Raw genomic sequence first — 15,684 nt, 5'->3', positions numbered from 1 at the left:
GGTGCATCAGCTCGCATAGAGAGTACACAGCCCCATCCCTGTATAGGACAACATGACTGCCGTAAACAAAACAGAAAATGTATTCACAGATCACACAAGTTCATTAAAAAAAGACTACATACAATGGGCCCACAAACATTTTATCCAACAAATAAACAGGTAACCAAACAGGTAAACACGAGTCAACATGAGAGGCTGCCACGATCTCTATCTGGACCGGTCACATCCTTGTCAATGAAGGTTCATACATCCTGCTGTCCTGCTACAATGCAAGGTGTAGTATCTTCCACTGAAGAATGATATTGGTCACTGAAGGTTCTTAAAGGGCAAGTTCACACGGAAATGAACCATTTTTTCTTGTACTTTTTCCACATTAAAAGTGTTAACATAGAAGTGTCATAGACAAAAATATGAAAACATCATATTTAATTGACATATTTTTTGCACTAAAACGATTTATATTTTTCACATTTACCAAGTGTTCTATTTCCATAACAAAAACACCATGGCTTATGCCCCTTGCAATATGACGTCATTGGTGCCAATTGATAAACATTATGACGTCATCATGCTTTGTTAGAGCCGCTTCACGTGGTGTAGGTACATTCTCTTTCTGATTAAATCCTCCTTGGGGCACTTATTGCATTTTCCTTGCTCAAGAAAATCTACATGACATAGTTGTAACCATTTTCCTTAATAAAAAATGTTACCACACAAAAAACTTCGTTTTTGTATGATATACGACCACCCTTACGGGGCCTCACCACCAACGGCGCCTCACGCCAGGGGGAGCAACTCTCACCCAAATCACTTTCCTTATGTCATCTGTAAGAGACAGACGTGTTGATTTTTCACACAAGACAAAATAAGAGAAATCTATCGTTCGACAAGAACCATGGCAGACCAAACTGTATGTATGGTACATTTCTTTCATTGCAAAGGCGTAATACCTCGCATTGTGAAGTTATAGAGTTGTAATTGACGCCACGTGCACGGTACCTTTGAATTCGAATGGCCGTAATGGCATCCATATTGTAGTTCCACGGGCTGATACATGTAACACCAAGGCCATTAAGAAACGGCTTGGGGTTTTGTTATATCATACAGCATTGGTCTACAATTTTTTCCTTTACAAAACCCAAGGTGGTGTGTTAATTTATAAACTACACTTACCTTTTTTACGGGTTTTACACCTTAGCGCGTAACACGCCCCTTTGGTGTTCTAATTAAACTATGACATTGGCTATTAGTATCGCGTTACAAATCGCATTCTACATTACGCCTTTGCTTCTAGTTTCACAATTTAAGCACGTATCTTTCCAATCTTTATATAGCACTGATACACGTTAATACCCTTCCCGCCCACCTCAGAAATTACGGTATTGTTTACAAAGACCTTCAAACTGTGTACGGGTTGTTCTAAGACAGGCACGAACGCTGCCTGATATGTCTGGCGGAGGACATTGCCTTTACCCCCCAAAAGAGACAAGTTGACTTGTTCCACTTTAAAGAGGTCTATAAAGGCTGGGGTAGATATCAGATCTACTAAGACATCCCCCCTCCCCATCTAAAAAGGGTAAAAAAGCTGCCGAGATTGTCTCCCCCGCTCCCTCTCCGCCGGGGGAGAAGGCTAGAGGGTCCCCGTAGTAAGCACTGCACTCTCTCCTGCACTGTCTTTGGCAGACTGTTCTGCGTTACTTAAGTCGCCGATGGCGTCGATGATGGAGGAGGTGAAGTCTCGGCTCCGGCAGGAGCTACGGGCTGAGCCTTCCCCGTTGTCGGCGCCGGACGCGGCTTCGTGATCTGTGTTATGCCCGGCGCCGGCCGAGGCAGGCCACTTGATCTCGGGGATCTTCGGCTCCGGCTCGAGGTCGCTCCCCAGCGGAGGGGTGGCGGGCGCTGGCCAGTGCACTACCGACGCACAATTTTCCCTAGCGGGGCCAGACGCCTCTTCCGAGGCCGAGGCTTCCACTAGTGGATACCTGCCCCGGAGCAAGGTTGGTTCCCTTTGTCTCGGAGACGATCCGAGACCGAGCTTCGGCTCTGGCTCGTGGTCGATCCCCAGCGTAGTGGTGGCGGGCGCCGGCTCGGCCCGTGCACTACCGACGCACAATTTTCCCTAGCGGAGCCAGACGCCTCTTCCGAGGCCGAGGCTTCCACTAGTGGATACCTAGCCCGGTGCCAGGTGGGTTCCCTTGAACCTCCGGCACCTCGGCACCGGGACTCGGCATCGGGCCGGGTGCAGAGGCACGTGCGGGACAGGATTGTCCAGGTACTGCCTCAGGTGGCTGCGCCCATGCCAGAGTCGGAGACACCCAACTTGACTAAGGTCAAGCAGGGCCGGCTGTTGCCCCCCCTTTCCCGCGTGCGGTGCGGAGTTGAAGGCTGCTTACATATGCTTCGAGGAGCAATATCATAATGCATGCCAACAGCTCCGTGTGTCCGTACACTCCGTGTATGTCGGCTGTACAGAGGGAGTTAGCGGGAGAGGGGCCGGTCGACTCTTCGGAGTTGGCCGCGCAACTAACGGAAGTTCAGTTATCTTACGCGGGACGCTATTCATAGCTGTCCCTCGCAGATGATGTGCGCTGTTATGGGCATGCGCAGGCGGTGGATGTCGGTATCTAAATACTCGACTTACACACGCCAAGACTTACTTGCTTTGACGTATAAGAGGGTGCCACCCTCTTCCCTGGGGCTCAGCAGGTGGTCCGAGAGGCCGCTCAATTGTATACTTCCATCAAAGACTCATGAGGCCATGTTGGAGGTATCAAGCGTTAAAACCGCGTAAGCGGGCCTCTCCAATTGTCCCCTCCTACGCTAACGCACGGGTCAGACGTCCACACCTGCTTGGAAGCCGCCGCTTCCTTCAGGTATAAGGGCGCCGGGAGGAGCAAGAGAGGCACGGGCCGGGGCAAGGCAGCTGGTCGAGACCAACAGCTTATTCGCGGGGCTGGGAACGATGGGTTCCCATTAGCGCCCGGAAAGCCCCGGGTGAACCTTGAGTCGCAAGTTATCGAACTGCCGACAGCCGGGGTCCACTGCCTCCAGCCGGATGTCCCCGTAGGCGGCCGACTGGCTCTATTCCTGAAGGAATCGGAGACAGTTACATCACAATCCCCGGACCCCGTCCATTTTAAGGGATGGCCATTTGCCTCGGTGGAAACATCATCCGCCCCTCCCCTTCTCCGGGATAAAGCACACTCCGGTGCCTGCTACCCGAGAGAAGGCGGAAATCCTCCGTGCCGAGGTCGACGCACTTATGAAAGCTGCGATCGAACCGGGTCCCGAGAGCAGGAAAGCAAGGGCTTCTACTCGACTTGTTTCCTAGTCACCAAACAGTGACCTCACCTGTCGAGACAGGAGAATGGCTAACGTCAATAGACTTAAATACGCCTATCTCCACATACCAATACACCCCGAGTTCAAGAAATACCTGAGGTTTTCTTTCGACGGGAGGTGTTATCAGTTCAGGGTTCTACCATTCGGGATCTTCACGGCCCCGAGGGTGTTCACCAAGCTGATGTTGATTCCCGCCCAAGTGGCCAGGTCAAAAGGTCGGTTCTGCCATCCGTACCTCGACGACTGGTTACTAAGAGCTCTATCGCAATCCCTGAGTCAGATAGCTACACAACAAGTGATAGATATTCTGATCACTCTAGGGTGGATGGTCAGTCTCAAGAAGTCAGATCTGAGCCCCACTCAGAATCTAGTCTTCCTAGTGGCTAATTTCAACACGGTGAGGGGACGTGTATCTCTGTCACAAGATATCAAGTCCCTTAAGCGCAAGTCACACTGCTCGTACATAGCTCCAGTTACTGGACAACATGGCGGCGACAGTGGATTTGGTCTGGCGGGGCACTTGAGAATGAGTCCCATTCAACAAGCACTCTGTCGACTTTGGGCGAACTCGGAAGATCTCGAGACTGTGCTCGAGACTCCGTAGTGGCTCATAACACACCTCCAGTGGTGGACCGAGGTTGGGAATCTGTCCCGGGGGCTCCCCCTCGACACTCCCGTTCCGTCTCTCACAGTTCAAACAGACGCATCACTCTCCGGCTGGGGAGGCGTTCTGAATGATCACACTGCCTCGGGACTATGGTCCCAGCAGGAGATCAAACTGCATATCAATGTGCTAGAACTGAGAGCGGTCAGGTTGGTGTTCCAACGCTTCCCGGGTCTGCTTCGTGGCCAAGTGGTTCGTCTAGAGATGGACAACCAAACGGCGATGACTTACATCCGGAAGCAGGGGGGAACGGCGTCTCCGTCGCTTCGACGAAAGACGTGGCAGTTCCTACTATAGTGCGACTCTCACGATATCAGGGTGCTACCTGTTTATCTCCCGGGGGTGGACAACGTCCGTACGGACGCTCTGTCTCGCCGGATCCTCGCTCCTCACGAGTGGAGGCTCGACCCGGGGATATTCGGGATTTTCTCCCTGTTATACAGGCCGTTACAGGTGGATCTGTTTGCGTCTGTGATGAATCACCAGACACCAACGTTCTGCTCCCGAGTCCACGACCCGAGGTCAGTGGCACCGGACGCCTTCCAGCTAGATTGGACGGACAGAATTCTGTGGGCATTCCCCCCAGTACCTCTGATTTCCAAGGTCCTGTCTCAGCTAAGCACTCAGCCTGCGCGACTAATTGTGCTCCTGGCACCTCTTTAGTCGGCGCAGAGTGGGTTTCAAGTAATACTCAGGTTTCTGGCTCAGCCTCCTGTTATATTACCTTTATGACCGGACCTCCTATCCCAGAACGGGGCCCTCCACCCGAATCCCAGGATTCAATGGGTGGCTTGGCCACTGTCAGGAATCGCCTCCAGATGAGCGGTATTCCTGCACGAGTTGCAGACACAATACTGGCTTCGCGGAGAGATTCGACAAACGTTCAGTACGATAGATAGGCCTGCTATGCGCCCTGGTGTGTCGATAGAGGGATTGCAGATCTTTTTTTCTGCAGATCTCGTATCCGTGCTTGAGTTTCTCCAGTCGCGACTAGATGACGGCCTGGCCGCATCAACAGTCCGGGGGTACTCTACAGCTATCGCAGCTTTTCACGTCACTGTCGACGGGGCACTTCTGGGTGCACACCCATTAGTGCAGCGCTTTTTAGCAGGTGTGGACAGGATCCGACCGCCAGTCCGGCGGATCAGTCCCCCTTGGGACTTGTCAATCATTCTCGATTGGCTGTCCGGTCCTTCCTTTCGGGATCTGTCGTCTCTCTCTCTTCAGCTGTTGAGCTGGGAGACGGCGTTCCTTGTGGTGGTAATGTCCGGCAGACGGGTAGGCGACATTCGTGTTATGTCAGCCGATCCCGAAATAACTGTCTTCCATGCGGTCGATAAATATCACCGGGACAGAGTCAGTTTTCGACTACCGGACTCTTACCGTCAAAGGGTCGCACACGCTTCCACGTGAACGGCTCCTATTGAGCTACCTGCTCTTTCACAGCCTTCCTCGTCGGGGACCACTGCAAGACATGCTCATGTCTTGGATGTCCGCACGACTCTCAAGGCCTATATCAGCAGAAATATTGGTGTCCGTAAGGATAACCAACTATTTTGCTGTTACGGCGGTAGGAAGGTTGGCTCACTTGCGAGTAAACAATCTATCTCGAGGTGGATAGTTTCAACCATTTGTACAGCGTATACGCTTACAGGCAGGGACCCCCCTACCAGGTTGAAGGCTCATTAGGTTAGAGCAGTGGCTGCGTCAAAAGCGTATGCCGCGGCTCTGCACATTGAGCAGATCTGCTCCGCGGCTATTTGGAGCCAGCCGAGCACGATTCATCAAACCTTACCAACTCGACAAACACTCAAGCGAGCGTACTCGGTTTGGTCAGTCAGTTCTCCGAACGGGGCAAAGTTCTAATCTCTAGCCGATTGAGCATTCGAGATTTTAGACAGTCCTCCGGTTATACTGCTCGGTAATGATCCGGATTTTATCTTCTGCGGTCGATAAATATCAGTCCGTACTACTCGATAATACTCGTATTTTGCGCACGCGCTCCTTCGATCCTCGGGGACCCTCTGGCCTAGCTCAGCGCTGGTTATGGTCTCTCGTGATCTACGCCCCTATATCACTTGTTCAAAAAAAGTGTGGGGGTGGGAGGTGTTTCGAGTTCTCAACTTATGACAAGCCGCAAAAACAGGCTTTATCATAATATATGGTCGACCACGCCCTGTCTCTAGCCCCCGCCTTTCGACGGTGGTGCCTCACGATAAGGTTGGTTCCATTTATTGAACTCAATATTTTATTTTGTTGAATAATCAAATACGATGTATTTATTTACGCCTGTTGCTGACGGATGCCACTTCCTAGATTATCTTTGGGAGTCTGTCCTGATGCAATAAGTGCCCCAAGGAGGATTTAATCAGAAAGAGAATTTTACAAACCTGTAGAGGTTATGAATTCTCTGATGAAATCCTCCTTGGGGCACGGCCACCCACCTCCCCACATTCCGTCAGCATTTGACATATGGAAAGTGATTTGGGTGAGAGTTGCTCCCCCTGGCGTGAGGCGCCGTTGGTGGTGAGGCCCCGTAAGGGTGGTCGTATATCATACAAAAACGAAGTTTTTTGTGTGGTAACATTTTTTATTAAGGAAAATGGTTACAACTATGTCATGTAGATTTTCTTGAGCAAGGAAAATGCAATAAGTGCCCCAAGGAGGATTTCATCAGAGAATTCATAACCTCTACAGGTTTGTAAAAGTTTTGTGATTCTAGCATCTCAGATGCCAGCCAGAATTGTGTTATGCTGAGTCACCACTGCGCCGGAGTGTGTCGTAGACCATGTTGTTTTACCGCAAACTGGTCCTTGATATCTTTTGCGTTGAGAATAGACAGGGACCCAGTTGAATTGGCACCAATTACGTCATAATCTAAGGGGGATAACTCAGGCCTATTTTGCTCGTAAAACGAAGGCCTCATAACGGCATATCACTTTCGTACTATTGTGAGCTTCCTACTTTCACTGTGAAAAAAAATGAGTGTATATTTTCAAACACAGATACTAACTAATTCTAAAATTGCGTTTTGTTTAGAAAAAGAAATAAAGTGATTTTTGCGTGTACACTTCCCCTTTAAACAACTATGATGTCACTCTGATGTCATTACTTCCAGCATGATGCTGCCTAGCCAGGTTAACAAGGTTAACAGGCTCAAAACACCCATGACACTTGGAAGACATTTCCTATGAACATTCACTAACAGTTAGGAAAACCCAGCTTATATAGTTGCCTTCTGCATGCTTAGCACGAATTGCAGGTTGTGTTCGAGAGAGCTGTTCCCACACATGGGCCATGAGGGCAATGCGTTAGTTTGCTTTGACTTCAACATAGCATGATTACAGTTGAACTTGTGACACTCTCACACAGAGTACATTGGCTTTCACACAGGATACATTTGCTCGCCTACAGGATACATTGGCTTTCACACAGGGTACATTGGCTCGCATACAGGGTACATTGGCTTTCACACAGGGTACATTGGCTCGCATACAAGGTACATTGGCTTTCACACAGGGTACATTGGCTCGCATACAGGGTACATTGGCTCGCATACAGGGTACATTGGCTTTCACACAGGGTACATTGGCTCGCATACAGGATACATTGACTTTCACACAGGGTACATTGGCTTTCACACAGGGTACATTGGCTCGCATACAGGGTACATTGGCTTTCACACAGGATACATTGGCTCGCATACAGGGTACATTAGCTCGTATACAGGGTACATTGGCTTGTACACAGGATACATTGACTTTCACACAGGGTACATTGGCTTTCACACAGGGTACAAGACCGCCTCCCTGGTCTAGTGGTAGAGTGTCCGCCCGGAGAGCGGAAGGTCCAGGGTTCGATCCCCGACCGCGTCATACCAAAAGACGTTAAAAGATGGTACTCTTTGTTACCCTGTCTGGCGCTCGGCATTAAGGGGCTAAAACAAGGACTGGTCGGCTCGGAGTCAGTATACTGTGTCTGAGTGGGGTATTCATGTTAAGCTGCGGCATGGTATCTCAGTGAGCTAGCACTTTAAATCGGCATCAGTCCGGACTAGTACAAGCAGCCACACAAACACACACACGTACATGCACGTCGCTATATAAGTGCAATAATCTTGGACGCAACGTTAAACCCCATTTCACCTCACCTCACAGGGTACAACGACTGGCATACAGGGAATATCACACTCTATGCCCTGAGGGACCAGTTGATAACAATTAATATTACCAGTGTAATTTTTTGCCAATGTTTTCACGGACATCTTGACAGGTAGCAGAGTTATTGTGCTTACTTGTTAAGTTTGCTAAAATGTATTTGTTAGGTGTTCAGTTTCAGGATAATAAAATATCATTGTACTGGTAAGAAGTTTGGCATTTAGTTGTGCAGTTTTAATCACAGATTTGCTTTGATTATGTATGCACAATAACCTTGTGGGTTTCACCAAAGTGTTAAACATCTAAGACCTGCATCACTTTGAGTTTTCCTCAAAAACTGTGATATAGCTGAAATACTGTTTGAAGCAGTGTTCATCCATACTCCCTCACTCACTCATACTCATGTTTAACTGGTGTAGGTGAGACGGTGCCTGCCAGACATCCTCCTTGCTGTGATGAACATCCTCCACAACAAGTACAAGAACCTCAGGTAAGCAACACAAGCAGCACACACTCAGTCTGCTTGTTATAGAAGAAGCAAAATGCTGCAGCCATCTTGAGATCTCTGGGCTTGCATCGCAATTGGTGTCTTCATATTGCTGGTCATAGAAGAGGCATAAATCTGCAGCCATCTGTGGCCAGCCTTCAATTTGTCTGTGAAACTTTATGTAGATCTTCCCTGTTATGATAGTGCTCTTTTTTGCCAAAAACATCATTAGTAAACACTCGCTCCGCATTAATAGCTGATATTAGGCATAAGCTATCAGATAGTGTTAGATAACAAAGAATATAGCCATCTTTCAATTAATGTCTACCACCTTTTAGTGCATTAATTGGATCTAAGATGTTGTGGTTGATGATTACTTAACTCAACTGGTACTTTCTTGACTGAATTCGTTCTTTCTCAACTTAACTGGTACATAAAATCTTTACTCAGTTGGTACTTACTTGACTTGACTTGATTGTCTCTCTTGACTCAGCTGGTAGTTTTCTAATCGCGCAACCTCGAAAAATTAACACAGGGTATTCCAAACTACAGTTATTGGCTTTATGGCTGAATCCATACAATCTGTGCCATTTATTAGTCATTCCAGAATGTTCTTTTGTTTAGTTTTCAAATTTTTAATCAAGAATTTGTCAAAAGATATTTCGAAACATAGTTGCCAGTTTGAAACTTGTGCCGTAAAGCATGTGAAAGCTGCTTTCTGATTGGCTAATGTAGACTTCTTGTCGGTCAAAGTTCGCGAAAGGATGGTCTGATGTGACCCGTAATGGGATGACTTCAGATTTGTTAGTGGTAGCGAAAACTAAGATCTCATTTTAATGAGATTGGTAGTTTCTTGACTTGACTGGTACTTTTTTAACTTGACTTGTATTTTCCTGACTCAGCTGGTACTTTCTTGACTCGACTGGTCCTTCCTTACTATATTGGTTTATAACCAGTTACTTATTGTGGTTGTGTACATGACTGAACGTAATAAAAAAATAGGACAGAAACCAGGTATGTATGTAGAACACTTTATTTATTTCAGAAATGCTGGTATCCAAAGTCCGACACCAGGACAGAGAGGACGACTGGACGATGGGGGAAAGGATACGGTCAGTTATACAACATATTTTTGCAATAAGTTTATACACCTCTGTTTGTAGTTGATAGCTGTTTTGTTTTGAGGGTGTAAAATTTGAATGTTTATTTTCAATGCAAGAGGTTAGTTTGAAAATATATGTATATATAGATTTTGAAGTATATGATTAACAGTAATCATAAGTCAGATCCAAAATATGTATACTTTTTATGGAATAAGGCATCTTAATTTGTTTTGTTTTATTCAGAACGGAATATAGAATCTGTTTTGTGTTTTGTCATTACTGATATTGAGTATATGCAAAGTTCTCTGTAAAACAAAAAAGATACTTTAAGGACAGGAACACTATGTAATGATTTTGGTTGTATCACCCTATGTTCTAGGATGAATGCCATTACATTGCATATAAAAGTTTTTCATTCTTTGATTGTTATTTCATCTCTGTGTGTGTGTGTGTGTGTGTGTGTGTGTGTGTGTGTGTGTGTGTGTGTGTGTGTGTGTGTATATATATATATATATATATATATGACAATGGATACCTTCGTATTAGAAATGAAGTGTTTCCTTTCCTTGATTCTTGTTTCTGCTGTACATAGAATGGTTACCTTCATATTAGAAATTAAATGTTTCCTTTTCTTGATAGTTATGTTCGTTGAACATGTTGAGAACGGATGCCTTCATATTGGAAACAAAGTGTTTCCATTCTTTGATTGTTATTTCTTCAAACTTTTTTCAGTATTTGAACTACTTGAGGAGTCAAGCAAGAGCCCTGATAATGTTTGCTGGGATGCTGCCATACCGGTTACCAGGGGATACAAACTCCAGACTTGTACAGATTGAAGTGCTGATGAACTGATACTCTTCAACTGATCATCATTAATCAACAGAGAAGTCAACTGAGTGTAACCTACATGTTAAAGTGGAATCCATTTGCTTGTAAACACAATGCATATCGTTACCTATGTATCGTGATACATATCGTATCATGATCTTGCTGTATTGTTTCACCCCAAAGTACCACTCTGTCATGTAGCTCATCTTTTTCATTTATGATAGTGCTAATGAAAGTTTTTTATTTTGGCTGTACATCTGATTTAAAAAAAACCTTACCTGCAAACCCGAAACAAACCCTGACTGAAATGAATTAAGATATTTATCCATCACTATTGACTGCTCCTAAAAGGAATAAAAGTAGTTTGGTCATGAACTGTGACCTGGCTGATCATGTCTTCCTGACCCAACAGGATGGGGGTGGGGTGGGGGGTGGGGGGTGGGGTGGGGGGTGGGGGGTGGGGGGGGGGGGGGGGGGGGGAGGGGAGGGGGCTAGTGGTTAAAGCATTCAGTCGTCACGCCAAACGGATGGGTTTGATTCTCCACATGGGTACAGTGTGTGAAACCCATTTCTGATGTTCCTGTTGTGATACTGCTTGTATATTCCTTGAAACAGCGTAAAACCATACTCACTCACTATTATGTTTTATTGTAATATAATAGAGACTGTGATGTGAACTTAGTTGACCTCTCTGTCTTGTACATACCAAGATGTCATCCAACATCACGTCATTGTACATATCTTATCATCTTCAGAATCAAATGTGGCTAATTGAAAAAGAATAAATAGAAATGTAAATTCAGGAAGTGTTTCTGTTGTGTTTTCCAGAGCTGAATAGATAAATACCCATAGTGAACTTAACACAAAGATTGTCGTAAGTCTAAAGAATGGGAGTTACGATAGTCTTAGTGCTAAGATCGCCCTGTGTTGAAAAGATAAATACCCAAAGCTTGGTTGAGAATGCTGTTGTTAACAGGGTTATTGCCTGTCATCTTACCTAACAACACAGAATGTTGCTCTTAATATTAAACACTGGTTATCTGCTCCAAACCTGATTATTTTACAAGCTTATCTCATGTAGCTGAAATATTACAGTATGCAGTGTTAAACAATAAACATAAATATGGGGTGTATATTCACAATATCCTTTGCTGAAATTAGGTTAGGAGCAATGGAATGTTTGTGTGGAGTCAACTCAGGAAAACAATAAATCTGTTATATTCCCCATCATGGTACCATGTGTAATGGCCACCGATGGCCCACTGGTGTAAAGATCACACATTTGTCTGTGCAGAGTTGCATCCCTTAATTGTGCAAGGATCTGCTGATCATGGGTTTCAAGTCACAGATTTGCCATGATAATGATCTTTGGTTTGTCAGCACCTTGGAACAATGTTGAACACATGCAAGAACATTTCATTCCCCTATTACCTTTGTGTTGGATGAAATCTCTTTTTAATCCTTTACCGTTGTATTTATAGTCTGAAAGGTTGTTAATCAAGACAATTTTGCCAGACACTGCTAGTCATGAGTTGAAATATCAGATGCGCACCAGAAGGACCCTAGTTTTGTCAGGACAGCTTCCTTGGTCTAGTGGTAGAGAGTCCACCGGGAGATCGGAAGGTCTGGGGCAAGATTGCAGGCCGGGCCATACCAAAAGATGGTTGTTACCTTGTTTGAGTCAGTATACTGTGTGTGAGTGGGGTATCAAAATAGGGAATTGCAACGGATATCGTTTGGTCATTAATGCGTCAAATTTGAAAATTCCTCCCTATAACCTCTTTCAAAACTTTACTTAGTCCTTGAACAACTTTTGAGGTGAGGTGAAATGGGGTTTAATGTCGCGTTGAAGAATATTGCATTGACATATAGCGTGTCTGTGTCTTGTTGGGGTGGGTGGCTACTTGCACTGGTTCGGACGTCCAGAATGCAGATTCGAATGCACATTGCTACCGGCCAGTCCTTGTTTTATCACCTTTATCACTCATGCGCCAGGTAGTGTAACCGGTACCATTTTCAAACGTATTTTGGTATGATCGAACCACCAACCTTCGGCTCTCCCGGCAGATGCTCTTTCCACTCGACCACAGAAGCGGTCAAACAACATCGTATGATGTTTGAAATCTTCGTAGAAAAAGCGTGCTCTGTTGCACCTAAAACGTTGTAAAAGGGTGTTTGTGTGTGTCTGACTCATTGTCTGTGTATATATGTGGGAGATAAACTACATAACTCACATCATAACTCACAGTTGTTTACCACACAGTATAACAGATAGAGATTTGTAACATGAATATGTATACTCTTCAAAAATAAAGAAACGCAAAGACAGATTTGTGTGAGGTAGGAAAATACATTTATACGAGGAACCTTACAAGGTATTGAGCCAAAATGTTGTAGAGAGAACACTTGGTGACTGTAGTCATCTCAGTTAACGGTACATAGGAAAAGGTGAAGGTCAGCTACCATCAATAACGCGTATGTCCCCCGTTGGAATCGATAGCGGCCTGACATCGCCTGCCGATGGAAGAGACAAGTATTCGAATCACATCCTGGGGAATGGTAGCCCACTCGACCTTCAACGCAAAAGCCAACTGCTGCAACGTCTGGGGTTGTGGCTGACGTCGGCATAGCCGTCTATCCAATTCATCCCACAGGTGCTCTATCGGGTTCAGATCCGGGGATCTGGGGGGCCAGGGGAGAACATCGACGTCTGTAGACCCGTGCTCTTACATCCCGTCGACGGCGGAGAAATCTTAATTCGTCGCTTAACCAGACATCTCTCCATCGCAGTTGAGGCCATACCCTGTCTCGACGAGTCGTTGTTGACGATGTTGTCGACTGAATGTGACGCGTCGAACAGGATGACTTGCTCGTAGACCTGCTCCTCTTAAACGGTTTCGTACGGTCTGGTCGGAGTTTCTGCGCAGTCCGGCTATTGGGATGCGGTTGAGGTGGCTGTGGTCGTCCTTTCACGTAGGTGTCGCAGTCGGATGTTGCGATCTTTGGCGGGAGTGGTTACTCTTGGTCGTCCCGACCTTGGCCGATCATGTGTTGACTCATACTGTTGAAACCGATCCCATAGCCTTGTGATGGCGCTGGGCGCTACTTTGAAAACCCTGGCTACAGCTGATCGGGATTCCCCTGCCTGCATGCGGCCAATGACGTTGTGTCTTTGCACTTCTGTTAATCTTGGCAAGTTGTTGAACTGTCACTGTTCGATTGACTCAGATAACAGGCAATCAAAAACCCTGCACTTTAATACTGTTCATAGTGCTGCTGCACGTGCAGCACATAAAGCTCCATGTCCCTTTCAGTTAATGCTCTGAGTGCGTTATTCCGAATCGTACGTGTTTCCCGACTAATAGTTTGCATGTCCTTGTTCTGATCATTTTGATCCGGGAAATGTGTCACTGAAACTATAACACATTAAACCTCTTCATTTCGCACCTCTTGGTCCGCTAATCCTGCTTTTATGGCCACAAATATCCGTGTTGCGTTTCTTTGTTTGAAGAGTATATATTCCTGCTTGAGCCAATACTATAATCGGATATCTAGTCTCCCCTGGCGAGAAAGTTAAACTCTATTTTACAATCATTTTAGCTTTAAATTCAATTCCCGAAGACAGTTTGATCGAAAGGAATTATGAGAAAAGAGTTGTTTTTAAATAATATTTACAACGCATTTCATTTCTATAGTCCATGGGAGGAGGTTATGGGGTAAAAAAGCTCTCAAAAGTCGTATATGTAACCTAAGGGAGAGACACATATCTTATCGATCTGTATTATACATGTTTAACTTTTGTCTGCATAATGTACATGCATTTTATATCAATATAATTGTCATCCCGAAATAGGACGGGCACATATTCGGCTTCAACTTCAAATCTGTTGACCGACAAAATAATTCTTTGGACATTGCAAACAATACAAACAGACAATTATTTGTCAATATATTATCTATATGTAAATCATTATTTGTTCCAGTTCAATTTATCCTTCAAAGTTTCAGTTTTAAGATTGATGGAAGAATGGGGTGGTATTAAGAGCAAAATGAAAATATGAATAACGACTATTCTGTTAACCTCTTTGAGAGGCATTTAGAAGTTGGAGTACTAAGCAAGGATAAGATATATGGAAGAACAACTTCTTTATTACAATAAGGAGCGACGTTTCGGTGTAGGTTCTAACACCGTTATAAAAAAAGTCGCGAGAAATCGATGTCCCCTCTCGGCCACCATACATCCGTAGTCGAGTGAATATAGTCTGCCCGGACGAGAGAGCGGAAGGTGGATGATTCGATCCCCGGTCGCGACATACCGAAGTCGTAAAAGATGGTACCAGTGCTCATGGTAACCTTCTGCGACTTGCGCCGGTTTGAGTTTTCCTCCCACTTTAAGTTGACGCGCCATGATATGACTAAACTACTGTTCAAACCGGCGCTCTCTCAGCCACACACTTGAGCTAAATACAGACCAACGCATTTTACCAGTGCATAAGCGACAAATTTCTTTCTACATGATGTAGATTTGGCGGCTGTCAGGAGAGCGGAAAGTTGGTGGTTCGAGAGAGAGAGAGAGAGAGAGCACACCAAGTTCTACCCGATACACAATATAGGTGGTTCTATCCCTGACTGCGTTACACCAAAAGACAGAGGGAGAGAGAGAGAGAGAGAGAGAGAGAGAGAGAGAGAGAGAGAGAGAGAGAGAGAGAGAGAGCACACACCAGGTTCTACCCAATACACAATATAGATGGTTCTATCCCTGACTGCGTTACACCAAAAGACAGAGGGAGAGAGAGAGAGAGAGAGAGAGAGAGAGAGAGAGAGCACACCAAGTTACACCAAAAGACTTCAAGAGAGAGAGAGAGCACACACCAAGTCCTACCCGATACACAATATAGGTTGTTCTATCCCTGACTGCGTTACACCAAAAGCCATCAACTCGCGTCTCATCAGGCCATAACTGATCTCTCTCTCTCTCTCTCTCACTCTCTCTCTCTCACACACACACACACACACACATAAAGATAGGTTATTAAATAGTCTGTCCCAAACCAATTGATAACTACATAGACTGTCGATGTTCGGAGACGATAAAGGCAACGA

General features: G+C 45.6%; 1 protein-coding gene across 1 annotated transcript in view; it reads left to right on the top strand.

The window, feature by feature from the left end:
- The window catches only part of LOC139449019 (nuclear pore complex protein Nup93-like), a 34,221-nt gene extending 23,236 nt beyond the window's left edge, over positions 1-10,985 (top strand). The window contains exons 22-24 of the mRNA XM_071230503.1: positions 8,583-8,653; positions 9,696-9,762; positions 10,486-10,985. Coding sequence (XP_071086604.1) covers positions 8,583-8,653; positions 9,696-9,762; positions 10,486-10,605 — 258 coding nt within the window. The 3' untranslated portion in view covers positions 10,606-10,985. The remainder of the gene's footprint in view (positions 1-8,582; positions 8,654-9,695; positions 9,763-10,485) is intronic.
- Positions 10,986-15,684: the final 4,699 nt, after the last annotated feature.

Source organism: Haliotis cracherodii, unplaced genomic scaffold (genome assembly GCF_022045235.1).
Source record: "Haliotis cracherodii isolate W230 unplaced genomic scaffold, xgHalCrac1.p SCAF_10, whole genome shotgun sequence".
NCBI classification, from domain to species: domain Eukaryota; kingdom Metazoa; phylum Mollusca; class Gastropoda; order Lepetellida; family Haliotidae; genus Haliotis; species Haliotis cracherodii.
Note: the sequence above shows the minus strand (reverse complement) of the source record. Positions and strands in the feature narration are given on the sequence as shown.